Genomic DNA, 27,779 nt, shown 5'->3' with positions numbered 1-27,779 from the left:
ATGGCCTCCTGTCTGGATTCTGTTTATTTAGTTCCTAAGTTGGTAAACGTGGTGCATGTTAATCATTAACCTTTGCCTTGTCATTGACAAAGAGTTCACTTGTCAAGCTGTGAGTTGAACACAGAATTGTGAGGCCTGTGGAATTCAAGCATTGACCTTGATATTACGGATGAGGACAAAAAGGATGGGTGACTTGAAGTTGTTTTCTTCCCAGAATTTGAGCTTTTTGATCATTGAATCAGGACTTGAATTGATACCTCTCTGCTCACTAGTCATTTTTCTGCTTTCCTTTGGTGGTGACTGGAGGCTGTAGTAGGCTGTTCTTCTGTTGCTACAAAGAGATACCCGAGGCTGGGCAATTTATAAGGAAAAGTGCTTTGATTGGCTCCCAGTTCTATCGGCTTTACAGGAAGTCTGGTGCCGGCATCTGCTTGGCTCTTGGGGAGGCCTCGAGAAGCCTCCAATCGTGGTGGAAGGCGACGGGGAAGCGGGAGGGTAGAGAGCTGCCATGTGCTTTTAAACAACCAGATCTTGCGACAACTCACAATCTCAAGGAGAGCATCAAGCCGTTCAGGAGGCATCTGCCCTGCTGACCCAAACATCTCCCACCAACCCCACCCCCAACATTGCCAATGACATTTCAGCGTGAGAAATGTCACGCTGAAATCTGGATGTGGAGGGGACGCACATCCAGACTGTATCAGAAACCAAGAGATAACAACTTAATAGGCAGATTCCAAAAAATGGTGACCCACAGGGTGCAGATCAGTGTGCAGAGAATGTCTTCATTTACACATAAAAAGACACAGACAAGACACTCGGCAGAGGTTCTCAAAGGGGCTAAGTGTGGGAGGCTTCGTGTGTTCATTTCTACTCTTTGGGGCTGAAAGAATGCTTTATACCATGAGCTGTGCTTCTTTTAAAACAGAAATAAAATGCTTAGTTAGTCACTGTGCGAGCCTTTGTTAACATCAAAGGTAATTTTCAAGTATTTCAGAAAGAAAAGACATTCGTATTTACCTTCAGCACTGAACTCCTCCTTGTTCCAAGTGGTTACTTTGAATACAGGTTAAAGGACAGAGAAGCAAAAAGGAAACAGAAACGTCACTCACATTCCACGCGTTTCTCGAGCACAGCCAGGTGATTCGCAACTTCAGCTTTCAGTTCATTGATTTTGAATGCTCTAGGAACGAAAAAGAAAAGAGAGAGGAAATATGACCCTTAAAATTCTCAGAGCCAAAATGGGTTAAGCAAACATGTACTGAGTTCCCGCTGTGGGCATGGGCAAGGCCTCTAGGTAGGCTGGCGAGGGGCTGGGTGCCAACATGCCAGGACTTGCTTTTCAGAAATCATCATGTCCCATGGGGAGGAAAGAATCACCAAATTATCATGAGGTGTATTTTCCGAGCTAGTGGGCATATTTACTTCCTCAGGCCTGAGCAGTGGACCCAGACTCTCTGGGGAGAACTTGCGGCCTTCTCTGCTTATGTGGTTGAGAGGGTCCAGTCCCCGCACCCTCCCCCGATGGGCACAGACACTTTGGAGGACCTGTTGTGCTCTCTGGAGGCTCCAACCTAGTCAGTTAAAGAATTCGAAGGATTTTTTTTTTTTTTCTGAGACAGTTTCACTCTGTTGCCCAGGCTGGAGTGCAGTGGTGTGATTTCGGCTCACTGCAACCTCCACCTCCCGGGTTCAAGTGATTCTCCTGCCTCAGCCTCCCGGGTAGCTGGGATTACAGGCATATGCCATCACGCCCGGCTAATTTTGTATTTTTCATAGAGACGGTGGCTTCTCCATGTTGGTCAGGCTGGTCTCAAACTCCAGACCTCAGGTGATCCGCCCGCCTCCGCCTCCCAAAGTGCTGGGATTACAGACGTGAGCCACTGCGCCCAGCCAATTCGAAGGTTTTTGAAAAATCCTAGCCGTCTGCCCTTTTCACCATTTTGATTAACCTGGGCAGTAAGATACCGCAGAGAATAACGCAGAGAAGTCAGTCTGAGAAATGGAAAATACGGTATCCAGGTCAGGATTGCTGGGATGACTCCGATGAAAAGGAAGTCCCCTAACTAAGCGAGGAAGCTTATTTTCCAATGGAGCCAATTCTTATAGATGGTTCTCTGATCCCAGAAGAGCCGATAGAGAACATTCTCGACCACACGAGCTCACATTCTAATGCGCCCAGTCAACACGGTCTTTGGCCTAAGGCGAGTGTTTCCTGGGCCCCATCCAAGCTGGCTTAGTTACAGAAGCCACAGAAGGCTTCCGCCGTGCGGGCAGCTCCTCCAGGCAGGTGACACAGCCGCGCTTGCTGGCCAAGGCCAGCCTCAGAGCCCGGGGTCTGCCCTCGCTCTTAGAGAAAGATGCGCGCATCTCTGGCTGGTTGTAAGTTTAGAAGACTCTGTACCTTGAGAACTGCTCTGCGACCTGCGCCAGCACGCTCTGGATTAATTCTTCTCTCTCTACAAACCAAAGAAGAAAGACAGATGGAACACGGACAAGAGGAAAAGACGCATAGGCCATTGCGGCCCGAATCCCACGTGCTGGGGGGCGGAGGCCGCGACCGAGGAGCTGCCCGTTACCTGGAGGGACGTGCTGGCCTTCCTGGCAGCAGTCCTGGGGCTCTCTGGGCCTGGGCTCTACCTGTCCACTTTCAAATGCTCCTTCCCTCTGGGGCTGCTCCAGGCCCACAACCCGTCTGTCCCCCAGTGGTCTCTCAGCAGACTGGCCGGGGCTTGTGGTTCTCTTGTCCTCAGCACCAGCTATAAAAAGCAGGCAGGCCTGGGTTTCTCAATATGGGAAGTTTTCTCTGAGTGCCCAGGTCTATTTTATGGGGGCAATTACTGGGACAAAGTGAGTTCAAGGCACGTCTCAATTCGGAACACGGTGTTCTCACGGCGGGTCTGCAGAGGGGAGGCAGGCCCGGGTCCAACGAGTTGCTCCCTTTGTCGCCCGGCCTGTAAAACTGGGCTGGGTGACCGGCTTTACAAGGTCCAGGTCCCAGGCTAAATGGAACCTGCCTGTCTTCCTGTTTCCTGACCAGGCCCAATGCCAGATACCTCATAGGAAGGTGTGGGTGCTCACAGCGCTGTCCTTGTCATCAAGGCGACATTCTAAGGAAGGGAGCGGTCTCTACCTGGCTCCAGCCGTCCTCCAGCTCATGCCCCAGGACACCGAGAACCCACACCAGGCTTAGTCATAAGTTCACAACATCTTCTATGTTGATTTGATGTCTAACCTTCCACTATAAACAAAACAAATAAAACCAAAGCTGCGCTGGGCACGGTGGCTCAGGCCTGTTATCCCAGCACTTTGGGAGGCCAAGGCAGGCAGATCACCTGAGGTCAGGAGTTCGAGACCAGCCTGACCAACATGGAGAAACCCCATCTCTACTAAAAAATACAAAATTAGCCAGGCATGGTGGCACATGCCTGTAGTCCCAGGTACTCGGGAGGCTGAGGCAGGAGAATCACTTGAACCCGGGAGGCAGAGGTTGCGGTGAGCCGAGATTGTGCCATTGCACTCCAGCCTGGTGAATGAAAGTGAAACTCCGTCTCAAAAGAAAATGAAAAAACAAAACCAAAGCTGCCCATTCTTGAACAAAAAATTCAAGAATCCAACTTGGCAATGGGGCTCAGAAGCTAAAATGTTCACAAGTACTGACCCAGGGTTCCATTTCTAGGAAATCATCATGCACGTACACAAAAGATGTTCATCACACTGTTATTTAACACAGAGAAAACTGTAACAACTTGCACGCCCATCCGATGGAGATTCGTTAAATAAATGATGAGAAAACTCTATCATTAGACATATATCTGGAATGATATTTTGCTATTAGAAATAATATTTTGAAAAATGTTCATGTCTATTGTTAAAGTACAAGAAAAAAGAAAGGTTTTGAAGCAGTAATAGTGATCTTGCTTTTGAAAACATATTGGGAGGGTATACTCCAAAATAATAATAGTAGTCATCTTTGGTTATAAGTTTTATATACATTTTATTTAAAAATGTTTGCTTCCCTCTATCTTATGCATTTTCCCTTTTTTTCTTATGCATTTTCTATAATTAACATATATTAATTTCATTTAAAAAATTAAAAGAAACTAATCAGTTTAACTTTGCAACACCTCATTACTTCATCTGTCAAATGAGAGGGTAGACCAGATGACCCTAGATTCCCTCTGGCTTTAGCATTCTATGACTTGGTAAGAAGAAGAAAAATGATGTTTTGTTGTATCTCTTGAAGCTACAAGCGTAAAAATGTCAGCCAGAAAATTTTCGTACAGCCATAGGTTGAACTGGTGCGAGCTCGAGGCCCTCACCTGAAGAAAGTCCCACATCTGCTAGTGGGGGACGGTGGCTCCCATTGACAAGAATCGTCATAGGTTTTACAGGCCACTTGGTGAACTCAGCAGGGGTTTAGATCACTTAGGAATTCTTTGGAAAAGGTAGTGTATCACATAACCTTTGAGAATGAATGATCTCAGAGTCTTGAGATAAATTTAGAAGTTCATCAAATGATGAATATTTATAGACCACTTCACCCAACAGCAGCAGAGCGCTACATTCATTTCAGGCGCCTACAGAGCATGTACCAAGATAGACCGTATCCTGGGCTATAAAGGAAATCTCACCCAATCTAAAGGAACTGAAGCCACACAGAGTATGTTCTCTGACCACACGAGGATCAAAGTAGAAATCAATAACAGAAAGATAGTAGAAAAATCTCCAAACGCGTGGAAACTTAACAACATACTTCTAAATAACTTAAGGGTCAAAGAGCAAGTCTCAAGGGAAAATTAAAAAGACATCGAACTCAATAAAAATGAAAATACAACACAAAATTTAGCTGTGGGACACAACTAAAGCAATGCTGAGAGGGAAATTTATAGCATTATGGGCTTCCATTAGAAGAGAGGAAAAATCTCAACTCAATAAGCCAAGATCCCACCATGAGAACCCAGGAAAAGAAGAGCAAAGTAAACCCACAATGATAGCAAAGAAAGGAAGGAGGGAAATCACAAAGATAGGGGAATAGAAATCCCAGTAACAGAAAACAGAAACACAATGCAGAAAATCAACAAAACAGAGCTAGGTATTTGAAAATAATAAATTGTCAAACTTCTAGCAAGACTGACAAAGAAACAATGAGAGGGAAGACACAGATTGTCAATATCAGGAATGAAAGAGGGAACATCACTACAGACCCTGCAGACATCAAAAGGATAATAAGGGAACACTACAAATGCCTCTACACACACAACTCTGACATCTTCAATGAAATGGACCAACTCCTAGAGAAGCATGAAGTACTACAACCCATTCAATAACAAAGAAGTAATTTAAACAACCTATAGCAAAAGTCAATTTGTAATTTAAAAACTCCCCAAGACGAAATGTCCAGGCCAAGATGGTTCTAAACATTTATAGAGAATTCTACCAAATGTTTAAAAAGTCAACATGATTCTAACAATATCTTCAAGAAAACAGAAGAAGAGGTAACACTATCATTCTTTTTTTTTTTTTTTTTTTGAGATGGAGTCTCACTCTGTCGCCTAAGCTGGAGTGCAGTGGTGTGATCCCGGTTCACTGCAGCCTCTGCCTCCTGAGCTCAAGCAATTCTCCTGCCTCAGCCTCCTGAGTAGCTGGGATTATAGGCGCAAGCCACCAAGCCTGGCTAATTTTTTGCATTTTTAGTAGAGCCGGGGTTTTACCATGTTAGCCAGGCTGGTCTTGAACTCTTGGCCTCAAGTGATCTGCCTGTCTCGGCCTCCCAAAGTGCTGGGATTACAGGCGTGAGCCACTGCACGTGGGCCCCATTCATTTTATGAAGTTAGTATTACCCTGATACCAAATGCAGACAAGGAACAACAACAAAAAGAAAATTACATGCCAACATCCCTCATGAATCTAGATACAAAAATCACTAATGAAATAGCAAGTAGAATTCAGTAATATGTAAAAATAATTGCATATCAAGATTGAGTGGGGTTTATTCCAGGGATATAAGGTTGGTTCAGTATTTGGAAAGCGATCAATGTAATCTCCAATCAACAGGCTAAAGAATAAAAATCATATGATCATATCAACTAATTCATAAAAAAATCTGACAAAATTCAATCCATGTTCATGAGAAAACTCATAAAATTAGGAATGGAGAAGAACTACTTCAAACTGATTAAAAGCATCAACCATAACCTTACAGCCAACATTATACAGTTGTTCCTTGGTGTCCCTGAGGGATTGGTTCCAGGACCCCCCACAAGGATCCCAAAATCCAAGGATGCTCAAATTCCTTATATAAAATGGTGTAGTATTTGCATATAACCTATGCACATCCTCCTGTACACACTACATCATCTCTAGATTACTTAGAATACCTAATGCAATGTAAATGTTATGTAAAGAGTTGCTGTACTGTGTTGTTTATCTATTTGTATTGTTTTTCTTGTTTTTAAAATATTTCTGATTGGCGATTGGTTGGATATATGGATATGGAACACACAGATACAGAGGAGCCGATCGTACTTAATGGTGAAAGACTGAGTGCTTGGTGTCTAAGACTGTCACAAGGCAAGGTCGTCTGCTCTCACTACTGCTAATTAACATAGTGCTGGGAGTCCTAGCCAGTGCAATAGGCAAGAGAAGGAAATAAAAGGCAAACAGATTAGAAAGGAAGACAGAAAACTGTCCCTGTTTGCCAATGACATGTTGTCTACAGAGAAAACCCCAAGGAATCTACAAACAACAACAACAAAACACAACCCTCCTAGAACTAAAAAGAGAGTTTAGCAAGTTTGCAGGGTGGAAAACATACAACATTCAATTGTATTTACTACAATTGTATATTCTAGCAAAGAACATGTAGGCACTGAAATTATAAATAAAATACCAGCCACGCATAGCGGTGCATGCCTGTAATCCCAGTACTTTGGGAGGTCGAGGTGGGAGGATTGCTTGAGCCCAGGAGTCTGAGACCAGCCTGGGGAACAAAGAGAGATCTCCAACTCTACAAAAACACAAAAACAAAAAACAAAACAAACAAGCAACAACAACAACAACAACAACAAAATAGCCGGGCATGGTGGCATGTGCCTGTGGTTCCAGCTACTCAGGAGGCTGAGGTGGGAGGATTGCTTGAGCTCGGGAGGTTGAGGCTGCAGTCAGCTATGATAACACCACTGCACTCTAGCCTCAAGGACAAAGACCCTGTCTCAAAAACAAACAAACAAACAAACACCAGTACCATTTACAGTCACTCAAAAATGCCCCTAGGTGTAAAACTGACAATATGCAGAAGTTGTATGTTGAAAACTACAAAACATTCATGAAAGAAATAAAAGAAGATATAAACAAATGGCAAGACTGACCATGTTAATGGGTTGGAAGACTCAATACAGTAAATTCTCCCCACATTGGTAAACAGATTTTACAAAATTCCCATTGAAAGGCTAGCAAGACCTTTTTTTTTTTTTTTTTTTTTTTTTTTTTTTTTGTAGAAATAGAGATTATTCTAACATTTAGATAGAAAGGCAAAGGACTCACAAGAATAAAAACAATTTTGAAAAACAACAGATAAAACGAGAGGAATCAGCCTATTTTGAGACTTAGGATATAATTTCAATAATCAAGACTGTGAGGTATTGGCAGAAAGACAGACAGGTAGAGGGATGGAAAGAAACAGAGGGTCTATGACCACGTCCATACAAATACGCCCAACTGATTTTTGACCCAGATGTAAAGCAATTCAACGGAGAAAAGAGAGCTTTCAATAAATAGTGTTGGAAAAATTAGCTATCCGCAGGCCAACAAAAAAAGAAAAAGAGCCTTGACCTAGAATTCAGTTTATATAAAAATCAATGCAAAATGGACCACAGATGTAAAGTATAAAAGTATAAAACGTTTAGAGAGAAAATAGGAGAAATCTTCAGGGTCTTCAGTAAGGGGGGAGTTCTTAGACTTGACAGCAAAAACACAAACCAGAAAAAGAAAAATTGATAGCCTGGACTTCATCAAAATGAAAATTTTTGCTCAGAGAGATATCCTGGTAAGAGGATGACAAGACAAGCTACGGTCTGGGAGAAAATATTTGCAAGACACATATCTGACAAAGACTTTGCATATAGCATATATAAAGAATGGTCAAAACTCAATGGTAGAAAACAAAACCAGCCAATTTGAAAGCAGGCAAGAGATGAGCAGACGGGTACTGGAGAAAGGCACAGATGGAAAGAAACCCATGAAAAGATGCTGAGCACCACTCGGCCGTTAGGAAATGCCAGTTACCACCACAGTGAGATACCACTGCACACCTATCAAAACGGCTAGGATACCAAATAGTGCCAACCCCCAACGCTAGAAAGGATGTGGAAACACGGCTCACTCACTCGTGGCTGGTGAGAATGAAAAATAGTACAGTCATTCTGAAAACAGTCTGGTAGGTTCGTCAAAAAACAGAAAAAAAAAAAAAAAAAACAAAAAAAAAAAAACTACAGATGCAAGCACCAGGGCAGAGAGATGATGTACACAGAGAACTGATGTCCACACAAAGACCTGTCCACATGTTCACGGCGGACGTATTTGTAGTAGCCGCAAACGGAAACAATGCAGGTGCCTTTCAAGGGAGAATGGATGGACAAACCGTGGTCTATCCATACCGCAGAGTATGACTCAGAAAGAAGGGAATGAACTACGAATACAGGCGACAACCCGGATGGATGCCCGGCGGTTGTGCTGGGTGGAAGGTGCCAGTCCCAAAGCCACCTGCTGCATGATTGCATGTGTAGAACATTACGGAAATGACAACATCATATAAATAGAGACCAGAGGCCAGGCGCGGTGGCCCATGCCTGTGATCCCAGCACTATGGGAGGCTGAGGCAGGGGGATCACCTGAGGTCAGGAGTTCGAGACCAGCCTGACCAACATGGAGAAACCCCGTCTCTACTAAAAATACAAAATTAGCCAGGCATGGTGGTGCATGCCTGTAATCACACCTACTCGGGAGACTCGGGCAGAGGTTGCGGAGTGAGCCGAGATTGTGCCATTGTACTGCAGCAGCCTGGGCAACAAGAGCGAAACTCTGTCTCAAAAAAAAAAAAAAAAAAAAAAAAAAAAAAGAGAGACCTCTTGATTGCCAGGGAACAGGGATCCAGTGAGGAATGGAAGGGAAGCGGTGTGGCTATTAAAGACCAGCAGGCAGGATCCTCGTGGGGACGCCAGGTTCTGGATCTGGACTGTGTCACAGTCAACGCCAGGCTGTGACATCGTGCTAGAGTTTTGCAAGATGTCACCACTGGGACAAACCGGGCAATAAATGGGCTCTCTCTGTATGCATCCTTACAACATGTGAATCTATCCTTGCTTCAAAATAAGAAACGCATAGACAGAACGGAATAAAAGTTAAGGAAGAGTTTTCCTTTGGACTTTGGAGATGGAACCCTTTGAGCATGACAGGATTTGTGTGACTACATCTAATTTCCAGCACAAGCAGCCGTCATGTTTCACGCCACTCTGTCCACACCTTCTCTCTGCCCAGTTCAGTGCTGGGGCAGATGCTGGTATCCTGGTCTGTCACAGTCACACCTCGGCCAGTGTGCCACCCAGGCCAGCATGTAGCTATTCTCAGGAAGGGTACAGACACGAAGCTGCGCTCCCAGCGAGAACACTCTGGGGGCACTGCCCAGGTGGTGGTACTTACACCAGTGGAATACATGGGACTCAGCACAGTGGGCTCACGGAACCGCCTCTTTAGATAATACAAAATCTGCATGCTTTTGCTGGGGGAAAGAAGCAAAACCGCCAGTGTGCACAAAGGCCAACCACACCCACGCATCCACAAACAGAGCCCTGATCAGGAAGTGGGTGCCTCCCCTCCTGACCCTAGAATCATTGGAATTCCTGCTGTGGCCACAGTTTCCTCCCAGGGGAGCTCAGAACTTAAAACAACTGTGATTTCATGCGTGTCGAGTGCTCAGGACAGCGCCAGCCCAGCCCTGGCCACGTAAGCCTGCCTGCCTGTGCGATTGCTGTTGGCGTTGTTAGTATTTCCGCATCACGGAGGCCCGCTGAAGGTCCCAAGTTCCCTCTGACCTCCCTTTCCTGCTTCCACCACCTTCCCTGGGGTATCATCATCCTTGGGGTGACAGGGTGCGCTCCGGGCACCACCTCCAGGCTATGAAGGGGTGAATCCCACCTACACCACCTGAATGTGGCCCTTACCCCCTCTAGCACCTCCGGAATCCTCAGAGAGCCTGAAATGGCTGGATTTTGGGGGCAACGAACAGTTTTCATTGCAAATGTTCATCCTTCCCAACCTTCATGGCAAAATCACCTCGTGTCAGCCAAATTTGATATTATGTATGACACCTGCCTCATTTTCCTAAATGCTGCAGGACGTATGATGAATTTTAAAAATTAAAGCATAGTCAAGTCATTTCACGTTGATAATGTCTTAATAGTTTTAAGAAAACCCAGCAATGGCCTGAGATGCTGGTAATTCACAGGTGGACATGACAGGCGTCTTTAGGGTCCCTCTGGACCTGGAAGGTTTTAAGCAAATGGGGAGACAGCAAATAAGCCCCTGAGGGAGGGGGAGTCAGCATTAACTCTCACTGATCCATGTGATGGAAACTGAGGGAGAGCAAGCAACTCACAGGCAACTCACACGTCCTCCAAAGGAAACTGTCCCCGAGAACAACCAATAGAATATCTAAAAGTGCCCCAGAGTCTGCCTGCTAAAGAGGATTTCAAGGGTGCTCCTCCAAGCTGATGAGGATTTACTTCTAGATACCAACGACCTTAATAAAGGCAGAAGATCTGACTACACCAAGGATCAATCAGTCGTAATGACAGTTTTAGGTAGGCTCCTCTTCAGCCTCAACTCCTGGCTGCTTCTTGCCTGCACACACCTGGACTCATTGAAATGAGCTCACCTGGGTGCTGCATCCTGCTGACCTCCTCACTTGATAAGCACAGGCAGGGAATGCTGGGCAGGGCTGGCAGAATTGTTTGCGTGTGATAGGGGACTTTAGGTTTGTTCCAGGGCAATCCTGGAGCCCGGCAGAGTCCGGGTCCTGTTTTTAGACACTGCCGGATCAGGAGCCTGGCAGAGTCCAGGTCCTGTTTTTAGACGCTGCCAGATCAGGTTAGCTTTGGGCCATTGGTTTGCAACAGAGGGGCCCAGGCCCTGCCCACTCGACAGAACCAAGGGTACTGGAATGAAGCAAACCTCTAGAGGGACTAAGGAGGGGCCTATGGGCTGCCAGCCTCATTCCTGGGCAGGATGCAGCCGTGCGGGTGGCAGGACGGACGCCCTGCCCCATGGTGTTCACATGGCTGCCCCTGTGTTCACGAATGTCCAGAGCAGGGGCTGCCCCCACCCCACGCGATGCCCAGAAGCCATCGCCTGACTCCACCTTGGTCTGAGTGGACAGTTCAAGCCTCTGCCTCGCCCACTTCTTCCAGGAATTGTTTAATTGTTTCAGGCAAATCCTGAGGCTACCCGGCGCAGAATGACATAAAATTTGATTTCACTGATCGCTAGCACAGCCTGACCTATAATTCTGAATCTAAAAATTAGTGTAACACAATAAGCTAATTTGATTGGCCAGCCAGCTGATTTGCTGATCTCTTTTTTATCTTGTGCGGAAGAGAATACTAACGGCAACAGTGGTTCTTCCGTCCTCCATGCACCTGAGCTGACGGGAATGCGTACTTTTCTCCCCTAGGCAAATGAATGCACACATGGCCCCAGCCATAGAACACGCTGGCCCCCAGACCCATGCATTGAGGGAGGTGACCTAGGAACCTCAGCATGGGCAGTAGCATCCCAAGCGTCTGACCTGCAAGAATAGAGTGAATGATACATCACAAGGGCATGTGCGTGTGGCCTGGGAGCTCGTGCACGATCCATTCCATTGCCCTCGATCGTAGCCACTGCATGACATCACTGGGCTTAGATTTGCATGCTATTAATATGATGCAATGAGCCACGTTTCACCTTGTTAGTCCTGACCTGGAGCAACAGGGCGAGGTGCTGAGCATCCTCCAGTGAATATATATATACTTAGCAGACACTTCCCAAGCATTAGAAAAAATACCTCTGCTGGCCAGGTGCGGTGGCTCACGCCTGTAATCCCAGCGCTTCGGGAGGCTGAGGTGGCTGATCATGAGGTCAGGAGTTCAAGACCATCCTGGCCAACATGGTGAAACCCCGTCTCTACTAAAAATACAAAAATTAGCTGGGCATGGTGGTGTGTGCCTGTAATCCCAGATACTTAGGAGGCTGAGGCAGGAAAATCACTTGAACCAGGGAGTTGGAGGTTGTAGTGAGCCAAGATTGTGCCACTGTACTCCAGCCTGGTGACAGAGCAAGATTCCGTCTCAAAAAAAAAAAAAAAAAAAAAAAAGAAAAGAAAAGAAAAATACCTCTGCTATCCTTTCAGAAAAGGGTAAAGGGGTGGTATCTTATTTCTTATTTTTGCATTGGGGAAAATAGTTCACATCACTTGGCCCCAGAGAGATAAGCACTCTAGACGTCCTGAAGATTGTGGTGGGGGTGGGGGCAGGGTGCCTTTATTTCTGCTCTTGTCCAGCCTCTGATCCCTGAGAGCCAAGGCTCTTTGGAGGAAGGGCTGGCAGGCTTCCCTGTCAGTGAGGGGTGGGATGTCACTGTCCCTCTTCCTGGGAAGCAAACTCATCTCCTGTTCCACTTTTGCTCTCTCCTGACCCCTGTAACCGCCCTTGAACCACCCAACTGGTTGAGGATGTTGTCACTCAGGGTACGGTCACTGGCAATTCACTGTTTATGGACATCATAAAACAGACATTCAGATCAAGGACGACATTTCCTTTATAGCCCAGGAACACAATAAAGTTATATGATTAACAGTGACCTTAAAGGCACAAGAGCCTTTCCTGTGGCCTGTCCTGCCTGCCAAGGGATTGCATAAGTCTATCAGCAGCCAGAGGACTATCCCAGATCACTGGCGTTCCAGCCACTCAGATACGACGAAGAAAGCAAAGAGCCTAGTGACCGAAGAGCCTAGTGGCCACACGTGAAGTTTTGGAGAGTGTCTGCCTTGTCATTTCAGGTTCACCTCAGGGGCAGGCATTGAATCGAGTTTTTTCCCTTTCGTTTTCGGAGAGGGGAATTTCATGTTTTGCATCGTTTACATTGACTGGGTGCAATTTCTCCCTCTGCCCTCCTCTGTTCCTTAGGATTAGTTTGCAGGCAGAAAAATGCCTGTGAAGCTGGCAGCATCTGGGGCAGTTAGCATGCATTTCCCTTTCTGGAAGGAGCTATTACTATGCTCTGGGTGCTGTTCTAGGTGGTTCATGCATGTTAGCTCAATCCTTTTTTTTTTTTTGAGATGGAGTTTCGCTCTTGTTACCCAGGCTGGAGTGCAATGGCGCAATCTCAGCTCACTGCCACCTCCGCCTCCCAGGTTCAAGCAATTCTCCTGCCTTAGTCTCCCGAGTAGCTAGGATAACAGGCACGCGCCACCACGCCGAACTAATTTTGTATTTTTAGTAGACATGCGGTTTCTCCATGTTGGCCAGGCTGGTCTTGAACACCCGACTTCAGGTTATCTGCCCGCCTCTAGCCTCCCAAAGTGCTGGGATTATAGGCGTGAGCCACTGCGCCCAGCCAGCTCAATCCTTCTTATAACCTGTAGGGGCTGTGTGACACCAAGAGAGGCCAAGTCATGACATCGTCAAGCCCAACCTGCCCTACTCCACCATGTTCCTATTTAGGGCTGCAAAGAGGGGACAGAGCTGCACTTATTTTCCCTTCAGAAAACCCCAGAGATACCTTTTTTTTTTTTTTTTTTTTTTTTCCTGTGTGGCTTCTTACTCATAGTGGGGTGAACTTCCTTCCCTCCCTCCCTCCCTCCCTCCCTTCCACCCTTCTTCCCTTCCTTCCTTCCTTTTGATGGAGTTTTGCTCTTGTTGCCCAGGCTGGAGTGCAATGGCCTGATCTCGGCTCACCGCAACCTCCGCCTCCTGGGTTCAAGTGATTCTCCTGCCTCAGCCTCCCAAGTAGCTGGGATTACAGGCATGCACCACCATGCCCGTAATTTTTATATTTTTAGTAGAGACAGGGTTTCTCCATGTTGGTCAGGCTGGTCTCGAACTCCCAACCTCAAGTGATCTGCCCACCTTGGCCTCCCAAAGTGCTGGGATTACAGGCGTGGGCCACTGCGCCTGGCGGAGGGGTGAACTTCTAAGGGAGGGTGTGGGTATGAATACCCAAATGGATGCCGCCGGGGGAATTTGAATTTGGGAGCCACCAGCTGATTGTACACACTGCTGGGACTTTGTCCATTATCTGACAGCCTGTGCGTGTGTCACTGTAACCTGATAATCCTATGGGAAAGTTTAATTATGGTGAAGCCAAAGGAAATCAACTCTGGCTCATCGTGTCTGGGGCTTTGACTCTGTGCCAAATGATCCCACAGACTAGTTCCAGGAAGGATCCTGTCAGGATAATCTGTGATCCAATAAACGAATTGATTACGGTCCAAATGACAGAATGTTTGTGAAGACTGAGTCATTTTTGCAAACCAAAGGTTTTACTACATCTGTGGACTTTAACGGGTTGTACGCAGCAGCAACATTTGTAGCAAGAGAAATGAAAAAGAACCAACTGCTCACTGTAATATCTAGCCTGGAAGCAACTCAGACATCCATCAGTAGGATACACAATAGTACATCTACAAAATGAAGCACGGTGATGCTATAAAAGAATGAAGGAATATTCCTTTTTCTTTTTTATTTCTGAGATGGACTCTCACTCTGTCACCCAGGCTGGAGGGCAGTGGTGCCATCTCGGCTCACTGCAACCTCTGGCTCCCAGGTTCAAGGGATTCTCCTGCCTCAGCCTCCTGAGTAGCTGGGATTACAGGTGCGTGCCACCACACCCGGCTAATTTTTTAAAAAATTAGAAGAGACAGGATTTAGAAAAATTTAGAAGAGACAGGAAAATTTAGAAGAGACAGGATTTCACCACGTTGGCCAGGCTGGTCTCGAACTCCTGACCTCAGTTGATCCACCCACCTCGGCCTCCCAAAGCGCTGGGATTTCAGGTGTGAGCCACTGCGCCTGGCCTCGAATGGAATAATATTCTATCTCTTGCTATAGAGTGACCTTATAATGTAGATGGCTAAAACTTAAGCAGAAAGTTCCAGGTGGAAGTGTCAGATGACAGAGTTTTAGGTTGTCAGAGAGGATGGAAATGGAAAGGAGAGTTCCCAAAGGAGGAAGCCATGGCGGTGGGACCCAAATTCTGTTTAATTACCCTGTTCGTTGGTGGATCCCTGAATGACGCAAGTTTGTGGGCCTCGTGTGTCAGAGGTTTCAGCTCCCACCGTGGATGAGACAAAGTTTGGAGTTTACGTGTAGTCCAGTGAGAGGGACTTGATAAACACCTCAGGCTTCCTACTGAAACCACAGAAGGGTCACTCTAGAGATCTACCCGAACAAAGCATAAAACTGGGCTGCATGAGGCTCAGGCGATCAGTCAGTAATGTAATTGACTGCTAGAGCAAAATTAACACTCTTCAGAGGATGATAACAAAATCTAGTGTCTCTACGAGGTATTATTCATAATATTAGTCTACAATAAGAAATAGACATGCAAAGAAACAGGAAAATGTGACCCACGGCCATGGAAAATCATCTATCAGACACCCAGACACATGCCAGCTCAGATGCCAAAATGAGCAAACAAAGACTTTAATGCAGCAATTCAAGTATGTCCAAATACCTAAACAAAAAAGGTGTCAGTAAATAGTAAACAGATGGGAGTCTCCAGAGAGAAATCTATGAATAAGAGTCAAGTGGAGATTTTAGAATTTTAAAATATAATATCCTAAATAAAAAAAGCTTCATGGATCAGCTTACAGCAATTTGGAGTCAGCAGAAGAGTCAGGGAAATCAAGGACAGATCAACAGAAATTACCCAATTTGAAGGGCAAAGAAAAAAAAGATTATAAAAAACCCCAAAGCCGCAGTCACTTGAAAGATAATAGCAAACTTTCTAACATACAGGTCATTAGTGAGAAAGAATGGTGCTTATAACACATAATGGCTGAAAATTTTGCAAATTTGCCGAAAACGCAAATTCACAGTTCACGGAAGCTCAACGAACAAGAAGAAGAATAAATAGGAAGAAAATGAGACTGTAGCACATCACAGTCCAACTGCTGAAACCTAAAGATAAAGGAAAGAAACCAACAGCTTGAAAACAGCCAGAGGCCTGGGCGTGGTGGCTCACGCCTATAATCCTAGCACTTTGGGAGGCCGAGGCGGGTGGATCACCTGAGGTCAAGAGTTCGAGACCAGCCTGGCCAACAAGGTGATACCTTGTCTCTACTAAAAATGAGTCAGGCATGGTGGCGGGCACCTACAATCCCAGCCACTTGGGAGGCTAAGGCAGGAGAATCGGGAGGCGGAGGCTGCAGTGAGCTGAGATCGTACCACTGCACTCCAGCCTGGGCAACAGAGCAAAAGCTCTATCTCCAAAACAAAACAAAACAAAGCAAAAACCAAAGAAAGCAGCTAGAGAAAAAAGACACACTTCATACAGGGGAATAATGATCAAATTAAGCTGACTTCTCATCAGAAACAACAGAGGCCAGCAAGAAAGTGAGCGAGTATCTTTAAGCTTCTTAAAGAAAACAAAGAAACTGTGAATGCAGAATTCTACACCCTGAAAACCCATCCTTCAAAATGAAGGCAAAATAAAAGCATGTTCCCTGCCTGGGCATGGTGGCTCACGCCTGTAATCCCAGCACTTTGGGAGGCCAAGGCGGGTGGATCACCTGAGGTCAGGAGTTCGAGACAAGCCTGGCCAACATGACGAAACCCTGTCTCTACTAAAAATACAAAAAGTAGCTGGGTGTCGTGGTGGGCGCCTGTAATCCCAGCTACTTGGGAGGCTGAGGCGGGAGAATTGCTTGAACCCAGGAGATAGAGGCTGCAGTGAGCTGATTGCGTACTCCAGCCTGGGCGACAGAGCAAGACTGTTTTTTTTTTTTTTTTTTTTAAAAAAGGCATGTTCCAATGAGCAAAAGCTGAGAGAATTAGTTACTAGCAGATACACACTGCAAGAAACATTAAAAGAAAAAAGAAATGCTTTAGAGTGAAAGGATATAATACAAGTTGGAAGTTGAGAAGAAATAAAAACATCGGAAATGGCAAATATATAGGCAACTATTAACAAACTATCTTGAAGTTTATTTTCATAATTTCTTCAGAAAACAACTAGCCGTTTAAATAAGAAATTATAGGCCAGGCACGGTGGCTCATGCCTGTAATTCCAGCACGTTGGGAGGCTGAGGCGGGTAGGTCACTTGAGGTCAGGAGTTTGAGATCAGCCTGGCCAAGACGATGAAACCCCGTCTCTACTAAAAATACAAAAAATTAGCTGGGCGAGGTGGCACGCATCTGTAATCCCAGCTATTTGGGAGGCTGAGGCAGGAGAATTGCTTGAACCCAGGAGGTTGGAGGTTGCAGTGAACTGAGATCGCACTACTACGCTCCAGCCTGGGCAACAGAGTGAGACTCTGTCTCAAAAAAAAAAAAAAAAAAGAAATTATAATATTGTATTATGGGGCTTAAAATGTATGCAGATATAAAACATATGACACCATAGCTCAAAGGTGGTGGGAGAGGCGAGTAAGTAGACTTTGATAGTTGCAGTGCCCTTATTTTTTACCTGAGGTGGTACAGTGTTAATTCTAAATGGATTGTGAAAAGTTCAGGATGATTAAAAATGGGCAAAAGATCTGAACGGACACCTCAGAGAAGACATGTAGATGGCAAACAAGCATATGAGAAGATCTCATCATGATATGTCACTAGGGAATTGCAAATTAAAACACGAAGAAGATACTGCAATACACCTATCAAGAGTGGTGAAAATCCAAGACACTGAAACACAAAAGCTGGGAGGATGTGGAGGAGCAGGAACACTCGTTCTTTGCTGCTGGGGGTGCAAAATGGCCCAGTCACTTTGGAAGACTGTTTGGCAGCTTCTTACAAAACTAAACATGCTCTTACCAAAAGATCTAGCAATTGTGCTTCTTGGTATTTATCCAAATGTGTTAAAATCTTATGTGTGCACAAAAACTTGCACAAGAATACTTATGGCAGCTTTATTCACAATTGCCCAAACCTGAAGCAACCAAGATGCTCTTCAATAGGTGAAGAGCAAATACACTGTGATACACACAGACCATGGAATAGCCTTCAATGCTAAGATGCCAGGAAAAGGCATAAAAGAATCTTAAAGACATATTAGTAAGTGAAAGAAAACCTGAAAAGGCTGTATTCTGTATGATTCCAACTATATGACATTCTGGAAAAGGCCGAACTATGGAGACAGTAAAAAGATCTAGGGCTTGGGGATGGGAGGCATGAATAGTTGGAGCACAGGAGGTTTTGAAGGCAGTGAACCTATTCTGTCTGACACTGGGATGGAAGACACGGGTCATCATATATTTGTCCAAACACAGGGAATGTACAACCCTGACAGTGAACTCTGAGGTGGACTATAGACTTTGGCTGATAAGGATATGTCAATGTTGGTTCACTGATTGTAACCAATGTACAATCTTTTTTTTTTTTTTGGAGACAGAGTCTCTCTCTGTCACCCAGGATGGAGTGCAATGGTGCAATCTTGGCTCACTGCAACCTCCACCTTCCGGATTCAAGTGATTTCCCTGCCAAGTAGCTGGCATTACAGGTGTGTGCCATGACGCCTGGCTAATTTTTGTGTTTTTAGTAGAGACCAGGTTTCGCCATGTTGGCCAGACTGGTCTTGAACTCCTGACCTCAAGTGATCTGCCCGCCTTGGCCTCCCAAAGTGCTGTGATTACAGGCGTGAGTCACTGTGCCCGGCCGTAACCAATGTACAATCTGACGCAGGACGTTGACGGTGGCAGAGGCTGAGTGTCTGTGTGTGGGGTGAACATGTGGGAGCTCCGCACTTTTCACTCAATTTTGCCGTGAATCTAAAAAACAAAGTCTACCAATTATTTAAAAAAAAAAAAAAGGTAAAGATGCATATTGTAATACTTATAACAGCCAAGTAAAAATAATGCAAAAAGAGACAGCTAAAGAGTCAGTAGAAGGAATAAAATGGAAAACAAAAATTTACTCAGTTCACCCAGGAGAAGGCAGAAAAGGAGGGACAGAGAAACAAAACCCAAGATCAAGGAACAGCAGATAGCAACATGGTAGTGCTAACCCCAACCATATCAACAAATACGTGGGTGCGCTCACTGCCTGGGTGCAATATACCGTGTAACACACCTGCATGTGACACATTTAGATCTGACTGTAAAATAAAAGTTGGAACTTAAAAAAAAGTTTTAAAAAATTTACAAAAATTACATACATTTCCCATGGTCAAGATGATGTTTTGAAATATATACATTGTAGAATGGCTAAAGCAAGCCAATTAACATACACATTACGCCACATAATTATTTTTTTGTGGTGAGAATGCAAAATGTACTCTCAGTGATTTTCAAGAATAAAATACATTGTTATTAACTATTAAAAAGACAAAAAAAAACACAACTACATTAAGAGTAAAGGAACATAGGAAAAAATAATACCCAAATTACATAAAATCTTTCAGAAAATAGAGAAGAAAGTAAACTTCCCAACGTGTTTCATGAGGCCACTATAGACCCAATATCAAAACATGACAAAGACACTCCAAGAAAAAAAATTACAAACCAGTATCCCACTTAAGCATAGGCAGCCACATCCTTAACGAATTGTTATGAAATCAAATCTAGCAACACATAAAAAGTGGTTGGGTACAGTGGCTCACGCCTGTAATCCCCCCCAGCACTTTGGGAGGCCAAGGTGGGCGGATCACTTGAGGTCAGGAGTTTGAGACCAGCCTGATCAACATGGTGAAACCCTGTCTCTACTAAAAATACAAAAATTAGCCGGTGTGGTGGCAGGTAACTATAATCCCAGCTACTTGGGAGGCTGAGGCAGGAGAATCACTTGAAGGTGGGAGGCAGAGGTTGCAGTGAGCCAAGATCGTGCCACTGCACTCCAGCCTTGGCGACAGAGCAACACTCCATCTCAAAACAAAAACAAAACCAAATCAATACATAAAAAGCAAACACATCAAGGAGAGGGCCTGCATATCCTTTGTTACATTTATTCCCAAGTATTTTCCTAGAAATATTTCCTGGAAATACAAGTGAGTTTACCCCAGGAAATTTCCTAGGAATATTTCCTGAAAATATAAGTGCGTTTACCCTAAGAAAGCAACGTGGTTTTAACATTTGAAAATCAATCAGTATTATTCATTATCTTAACAGAATAAAGGAGAAAAACACCATATATATGATCATTCCATAGGTGCAAAAAGAGCATGGAACAAAATCCAATACCTCTTTATGAGACAAACCACTAGCAAACAAGGAATAAGAGGACGCTCCCTCAACCCACCTCACTACATGCAGAGAGAACATTTGATAAAAGTGAGCAAAGAATTTTGTCAAAGAACATTAGACAAAAAACTCTCAGAAAACTAAGAGTATTTGGGGACTTCCTACCTGATGAAAGGCATCAGCAAAAAAATCTGTGGCTAACATCGTACGTAATGGTGAGAGACTGAAGGTATCTCCCCTAAGATTGGCAACAAGGCGAGGATGTCTGTTCTCACTTTTGTTTAACTGTATTGCAGTTTCAACTAGTACAACAAGACAAGGAAAAGAAATAAAAGCCAAAAACTGGAATGCAATAATTAAAATTGTCATTATTCTTGGACGGTATGACTGTCTCTGTGGACAATCACAGGAACCTATAAAACAACAACTAGAACTAACCAATGAACTAAGCAAATTCACAGGATCCAATGTCAACATCCAAAAATCGATTGTATTTTTATAAACTAGCAGCAAGCAATTGGAAAATTAATAAAATCCTATTCATAAGAAAACCACAAAACAGAAAACACTTTGGAGTAAAGTTAACCAAAGACACGCAGGACCTTTATCCTGAAAGTCATAACCTTTTGAGAAGTTAAAAGAGACCTAAATAAGCGGAGGGATGTATCACGTTCGTGGGTTGGAAGACTCAGTACAGTTAAGACACTACCCGCCCCAAAGTATATATTAAATAAAATGGTAATCAAAGTCATAGAAGGCTTCTTTTTTGAAATTGATAAGTTGATTCTAAAATTTGTAGGGAAAAGAAAAGAACCTATACAGTCAAAACGACTGAAGAGGAAGAACAAATGGAGAACTTAGAGTACCTGATTCCAGGGCACAGTAACGTAGCCAGTGTGGTATTGGTGTGAGGATAGACAAATAGATCAGTGAAGCAGAACAGAGTTCAGTGAGAGGCCCAAACATAGAGACCATTAACTGTCAACAAAGGAGCCATGGATTCAGTGGGAAAAGGAAAGTCTTCTTAACAAGTGGTGCAGTAACAGCTGCGTGTCAGCGTGGGGAAGAAAACGAAGGGCAGTCTCCACTTCACAACACACACAACATTAATTTGAAATGAATGACAGATTAAAACATAACATCTCAACAATGACTGGGTTGTTAAAAATTTTCCTTAAATTAAAAAAAAAAAACAAACCATAACGGCTATAACTCTAAATCTTCTAAAAATGTATCTCTATGACCTTGGGATTAAAAAAAAAATTTTTTTTAGGGCTGGGCGTGGTGGCTCACACCTGTAATCCTAGCACTTTGGGAGGCCGAGGCGGGTGGGCCACCTGAGGTCAGGAGTTCGAGACCAGCCTGGCCAACATGGTGAAAACCCCATTTCTACTAAAAATACAAAAAAAATTAGCCAGGCGTAGTGGCGGACACCTGTAATCCTAGTTACTCAGGAGCCTGAGGCAGGAGAATCACTTGAACCCGGGAGGCGGAGGTTGCAGTGAGCTTATCATGCCACTGCACTCCAGCCTGGGTGACAAGAAATCTTGTCTCAAAAACAAACAAACAAAAACACAAAAAACAGAAAAGTTATTAGAGAAGACACAAGAAGTACTAACTACAACAGAAAAACTTGTTACACTGGATGGAATTCATCACATTAAAAACCTCTGCTCATCAAATGACCTCATTAAGAAAACGAAAAAGGCAAGTCACAAACAGGGAAAATGTTTGCCATATATATCTGACAAATGAATTACATCCTAGCTTATGTAGAGTTTCCTACAAACCAGTGATAAAAATAATACAAGCCAGCCTAAAAAAATGAGCAAAACCCTTTTTATACATATTTTTTTTGAGATGGAGCTTTTGCTGTCTCGCCCAGGCTAGAGTGCAATGGCGTGATCTTGGTTTACTGCAACATCCACCTCCTGGGTTCAAGCGATTCTCCTGCCTCGGCCTCTCAAGTAGCTGGGACTACAGGCACCCACCACCACACCCAGCTAAGTTTTGTATTTTTAGTAGAGAGGAAGTTTCACCATGTCGGTCAGGCTGGTCTTGAACTCTTGACCTCAGGTAATCCACCCACCTTGGCCTTCCAAAGAGCTAGGATTACAGGCGTGAGCCACTGGACCTGGCCTGAGTAAAATACTTTTGAACAGACACTTCACAAAATATGACATTCAAATAGCCAATAAGACATAGCAACATGTTCAACATCATTAAGTTACTTGGAAATGCACATTAAAACTATAAGAAGATAGGATTGCTCTTACACCTACTCAAATGTCTAAAATGTAAGCAGAAAAGGTTTACTGTTGCAGGGATGTGGAACAGCTGGGTCACTCAGACGCTGCTGGTGGGAACGTGGAATGGTACAACCATTTGGTAAAACAGCTTGGCAGTTTCTTTTTTTTTTTTTTTTTTTGAGATGGAGTCTCGTTTTGTCGCCCAGACTGGAGTGCAGTGGTGCAACCTCTGCTCACTGCAACCTCCTCCTCCCAGGTTCAAGAGATTCTCCTGCCTCAGCCTCCTGAGTAGCTGGGACGACAGGCACATGCCACCACGCCCTGCTAATTTTTTGTAGAGACCGGGTTTTACCATGTTGGCCAGGCTGGTCTCGAACTCCTGACCTCAAGTGAGCCTCACACTCCAGCCTGGGCAACAGGCGTGAGACCCCGTCTCAAAAAACACACACACACACACAAAAACAAACAAAAATGATGTTGAGTGAAAGAGTCCAGACATCAAAGAGCCCGTGCTGTGTGATTCCAACTCCGTGCAACTCAACAATAGGCAGAGCACTCCACAGTGGGGACTGCCTTGAAGCGGGTACAGCGGCATTTTTCTAGGGTGATGGAAATGTCCTCTGTCTTGATTGCGGTGGTGGTTACGTGCACGTGCACTTTAAAAAAATTTAAGTTCTGGGATACATGTGCAGGACATACAGGGATGTCACACAGGTAAACGTGTGCCATGGTGGTTTGCTGCACCTGTCAACCCATCACCTAGGTATTAAGCCCAGCACGCCCCAGCTATTTATCCTGATGCTCTCCCTCCTCCAACCCTCCCGACAGGCCCCAGTGTGTGTTATTCCCCTCCCTGTGTCCATGTGTTCTCGTTGTCCAGCTCCCATTTATAAGTGAGAACATGCAGTGTTTGACTTTCTGTTCCTGTGTTAGTTTGCTGAAGATAATGGCTTCCAGCTCTATCCATGTCACTGCAAAAGACATGATCTTGTTCCTTTTTATGGCTGCATAGTATTCCATGGTATCACATTTTCTTTATCCAGTCTATCATTGATGGGTATTTGGATTGATACCTTGTCTTTGCTATTGTAAATAGTGCTTCAACGAACATACACGTAGATGTATCTTTATAATAGAATGATTTATATTCCTTTGGGTATATATATAAATGTCATTGCTGGGTCAAATGGTATTTCTGGTTTGGGTGGTGATTCCTCAAAGGTCTAACACATGAACTTCTATCAAAACTCATCAAACTGTGGCCAGGCGCAGTGGCTCACGCCTAGCACTTTGGGAGGCCAAGGCAGGTGGATCACCTGAGGTCAGGAGTTCGAGATCAGCCTGGTCAACATGGCAAAACCTTGTCTCTACTAAAAATACAAAAAATTAGCTGGGTGTGGTGGCATGCGCCTGTAATCTTAGCTACTCGGGAGGCTGAGGCAGGAGAGCTGCTTGAACCCAGGAGGCAGAGGTTGCATTGAGCCGAGATCGTGCCACTCCACTCCAGCCTGGGCAACAAGGGCGAAACTCCGTCTCAAAAACAAAAACAACAAAAAACAAAACTCATCAAACTGCACCCACAAGATCTGTGCATTTCAGGGCAGTCAGGCAGGACACAGCCGTGGGCAGGTATGGGTTGGCCTGGTTCTCACAAACGCCTAGCAGCAGGGAGGGCAGTCCTAACGTCTGCAGCCTCGAGGTCTGTGCAGCAGTGTTCGACGGTCATCATCTCCATTTTACTCCAATCTGCCGTCAGGACACTTCCATTCCGAAGGCTTCTGTATTACTGTTTGTGATCAATATCTCTGACAGTGGCATGCTAAGGGCTGCCGTCTTTGTTGGCTAGGCTACTCTAAAGGGAGTCCGTCTGAACATACAATTCCAGAAATGGTTATTTTTCATTTATACACTGCAGCCATTTTTTTTTTTTTTTTTTTTTTTGAGACGGAGTCTCACTCTGTCGCCCAGGCTGGATTGCGGTGGCGCAATCTCAGCTCACTGCAAGCTCTGCCTCCTGGGTTCACGCCATTCTCCTGCCTCAGCCTCCGAGTAGCTGGGACTACAGGCGCCGCCACCATGCCTGGCTAATTTTTCGTATTTTTTAGTAGAGACGGGGTTTCACCGTGTTAGCCAGGATGGTCTCCATCTCCTGACCTTGTGATCTGCCCACCTCGCCCTCCCAAAGTGCTGGGATTACAGGTGTGAGCCACCGCGCCTGGCCCACTGCAGCCTTTTTGTTTCAAAAAGAATGGAAGTAAGGATGATGGCAGCTATGCTTATAAGGCCTTCTAGAGTGAAACTGCACTGAAATAGACAATATTATTAAGGAGTGTTATTATTTCTCGCGAGCAATGTGTCTGTGCTCAGACTTCCAGCATTAACTTGGCTTCCAGGGCAGACACAGCCAGTCCTCTGTGTTTTGTTTGAGACTTTAGGAAGCATTCCTGTTCTATTAAAATTCAGCAATTCCAGAGAGACCTAACTTTAGTCACTCAAAAATGCCCTCTAAGTCATTTTCAATGATAGCAACCATTTACTGGGCACTTACCAAGTGGCAGGCACTGTGTTCAACATTTTGCATAAATTACTTCATTTATCCTCCCAAGAACCAGGCAAGGTATGCATTAGAATTCCTGTTTTGCAAGGTAAATGGAAGTTCAGTGGGGTTAAGTGGCTCTCCTAAGGCTATTTCATCCAAATGACAAATGAGTATGCCAGGGGGCCTGACTCCTCTTGGAGTGTAAGTTCTTAGTTTGAGATCCTCAAAAGACCACTGGAGACAAGGAGTTGGGGGCTAGTGGCGCATTTGAAGGCCAGCCCAGGAAGCCCTGGGAGGGAGTGGGGGATTGAGGCGTGGGGGGAAGAGAGCTCCCAGAGGGTGAGCTGACGCGCAGGTGACTCCCCGCTCTGAGCTCCCTTTGAGCAGCTGCATTGATGACATCAGATTCGCAGTCCCACTATGGAGCAAGGAAGCTGGGCACCCGTCCTCCAGCTCCCTCTCACTGGGGAGGACTGACCTTGGGGCGGGCCCTCCCCACCACTTCCTGGTGTGCCCCACACAGAGGAGGTCCCCAGGCAGGGGGACTCAGGGGTTGGAGGAGGCACCCATTAGTGGGTAAGGGACCTGCTATCCAGGCTGCAGGGACCTCCTGGACAGGCCAGTCTGGCGCACCCACAGCATCCAGTTCCCTCTGCTGTGAACTTTCAGCACTTCTCTCAGGCCCTCCCCTTCAAGACAGCTAGACTTTTAAAAAGATTTTAATATTTCATTTACTCCAATATACCTCAAAATACCTAATTTCACCATGTATCTTTCACACAAAAATTTGCACACAAATATTTGCAGCAGCATCATTCACAATAGCCTTTGTGGAAACAGCCCAAATGTCCATCAGCTGATGAACGGATCAACCGAACGTGATGCAGCCACGTGACGCAGCCACGCGACACAGCCACACAACACAGCCACGCAACGCAGCCACGCGACGCAGCCACGCGACAGAACGTCATCCAGCCATAAAGAAACGAAGAGCTGTCACGAGCTGCAACACAGGGAGCCTGGAACACAGTGTGTGAAGTGGAAGAAGCCAGGCTGGAAAGGCCACAGATTCTGTCATGTGAAAGGTCCAGAATGCACAGGACAGAGAGCAGGGCCTGCCAGGGGCTGGGGGGTGAGGGGGATGGAGAGGGACTGCTAACAGGTACAGGGTTTCTTTTTGGGTTGATGGAAATGTTCTGGAATTAAATAGTGGTGATGGTTGCACAACAAAATGAAGACACTAAAAAGGACTGAGGTTGTACACTTTACTTTTTTTTTTTGAGATGGAGTCTCGCTATGTCACCCAGGCTAGAGTGCAGTGGTGTGATCTTGGCTTGCTGCAAGCTCTACCTCCCAGGTTCAAGCGATTCTCCTGCCTCAGCCTCCCAAGTAGCTAGGATTACAGATGTGCACCACCACACCCAGCTAATTTTTGTATTTTTAGTAGAGGCGGGGTTTCACCACGTTGGCCAGTCTTGTCTCAAACTCCTGCCCTCAGGTGATCCGCCCACCTCGGCCTCCCAGAGTGCTGGGATTACAGGTGTGAGCTACTGTGCCTGGCTGAGGTTGCACACTTTAAAATGGTGGGCTTTATGTTATATCAACGACATCTCAACCAGGAAATACGAAATCAATACAAACATGACTGAGATTTTTATATTCTTTTTTTATACTAAGCCTTCAGAATTTGGTGTGTTCTTTATAGTTACGGTGCATCTGCGTCTGGACTGTGGCTGGACTTTAAATGCATTTGGTCACCTCCTGGGGGAACTCTCATGCGGGGGCAGCTCCGGGGTTCCGTGGCTGTCCCCAAAACCTCTTCATATGCGTGTTGTGGGGCACAGCCAGGCAGCCTGCCCACCCCACCGGCCTCCTCTGGCTTGCAGAGGCTCAAGCACGTACTCTGTGGATGCTCCTCCTTATGTCCCCTTTTATTGTCCTTCTATGGAAACAGCAACACCAATAAAGCTACTGGCAAGTGGAAGCCTCTAAGTCACTCTTGGTCTCTGGCCAGGGAGGTAGAATGTGGTGTGGGTCTCCACAGGGCCAGATGCAGAGGCTGGACAGGGTGTGTGTGACCAGAGACAGGTCCTGGGTCCTAGTGCAGGCAGGAATGTGGAGGCGAACAAGCAGAACCAGACCCCTACAGCAGTGTCTAATTGAAGACACTATCATTACTTGGGTTAAGTGTGACAGCACGGCTCAACTGCTGTTGCACCTAAGAATATTGTGAGAGCCCCTGGCTCTCCTACAGGACTTGGGCCGTGGGGGGCTGTCCTGGCATGTGACTGTGCAGCAGGCTTTCCCTAACGCTCTGGTCAAAAAGACACAATCCCCTTGAAATGGTCCTGAGATCACACGGACCGTTTGTGGCTCCTAGGATCCGAGTTCCAGGAGGGCTGCAGAGGGCACCAATCTCTCAGCCACTGGGCGCCTGCACAGCCCAAGGCCAGCAGCCTTTGCCAGAGTCCTCCAGGGAGGAGCAGCTCTGGCCTTAGGACACACAGTTCCAACTCCCGTTCACCTCTTTCCCTTAATGAGCCCAACTCCATCTCCCACTGGTCCT

The 27,779-nt window shown here is 45.4% G+C and overlaps 1 protein-coding gene across 3 annotated transcripts in view; it reads right to left on the bottom strand.

The window, feature by feature from the left end:
* PDE9A (phosphodiesterase 9A) overlaps positions 1-27,779 on the bottom strand; it is a 117,654-nt gene that overhangs the window by 40,464 nt on the left and 49,411 nt on the right. The window contains exons 5-7 of one of the 3 annotated variants that reach the window (XM_007969241.3): positions 2,580-2,759; positions 2,405-2,459; positions 1,113-1,183 (exon numbers count right to left, since the gene is read on the bottom strand). In XM_007969241.3, coding sequence (XP_007967432.3) covers positions 1,113-1,183; positions 2,405-2,459; positions 2,580-2,759 — 306 coding nt within the window. The remainder of the gene's footprint in view (positions 1-1,112; positions 1,184-2,404; positions 2,460-2,579; positions 2,760-27,779) is intronic. The other 2 variants (XM_007969252.3, XM_037984855.2) reach the window with 2 other exon arrangements.

This window comes from Chlorocebus sabaeus, chromosome 2 (genome assembly GCF_047675955.1).
Source record: "Chlorocebus sabaeus isolate Y175 chromosome 2, mChlSab1.0.hap1, whole genome shotgun sequence".
In the NCBI taxonomy this organism is placed as follows: domain Eukaryota; kingdom Metazoa; phylum Chordata; class Mammalia; order Primates; family Cercopithecidae; genus Chlorocebus; species Chlorocebus sabaeus.
This window is presented reverse-complemented; position numbering and strand designations above follow the sequence as displayed.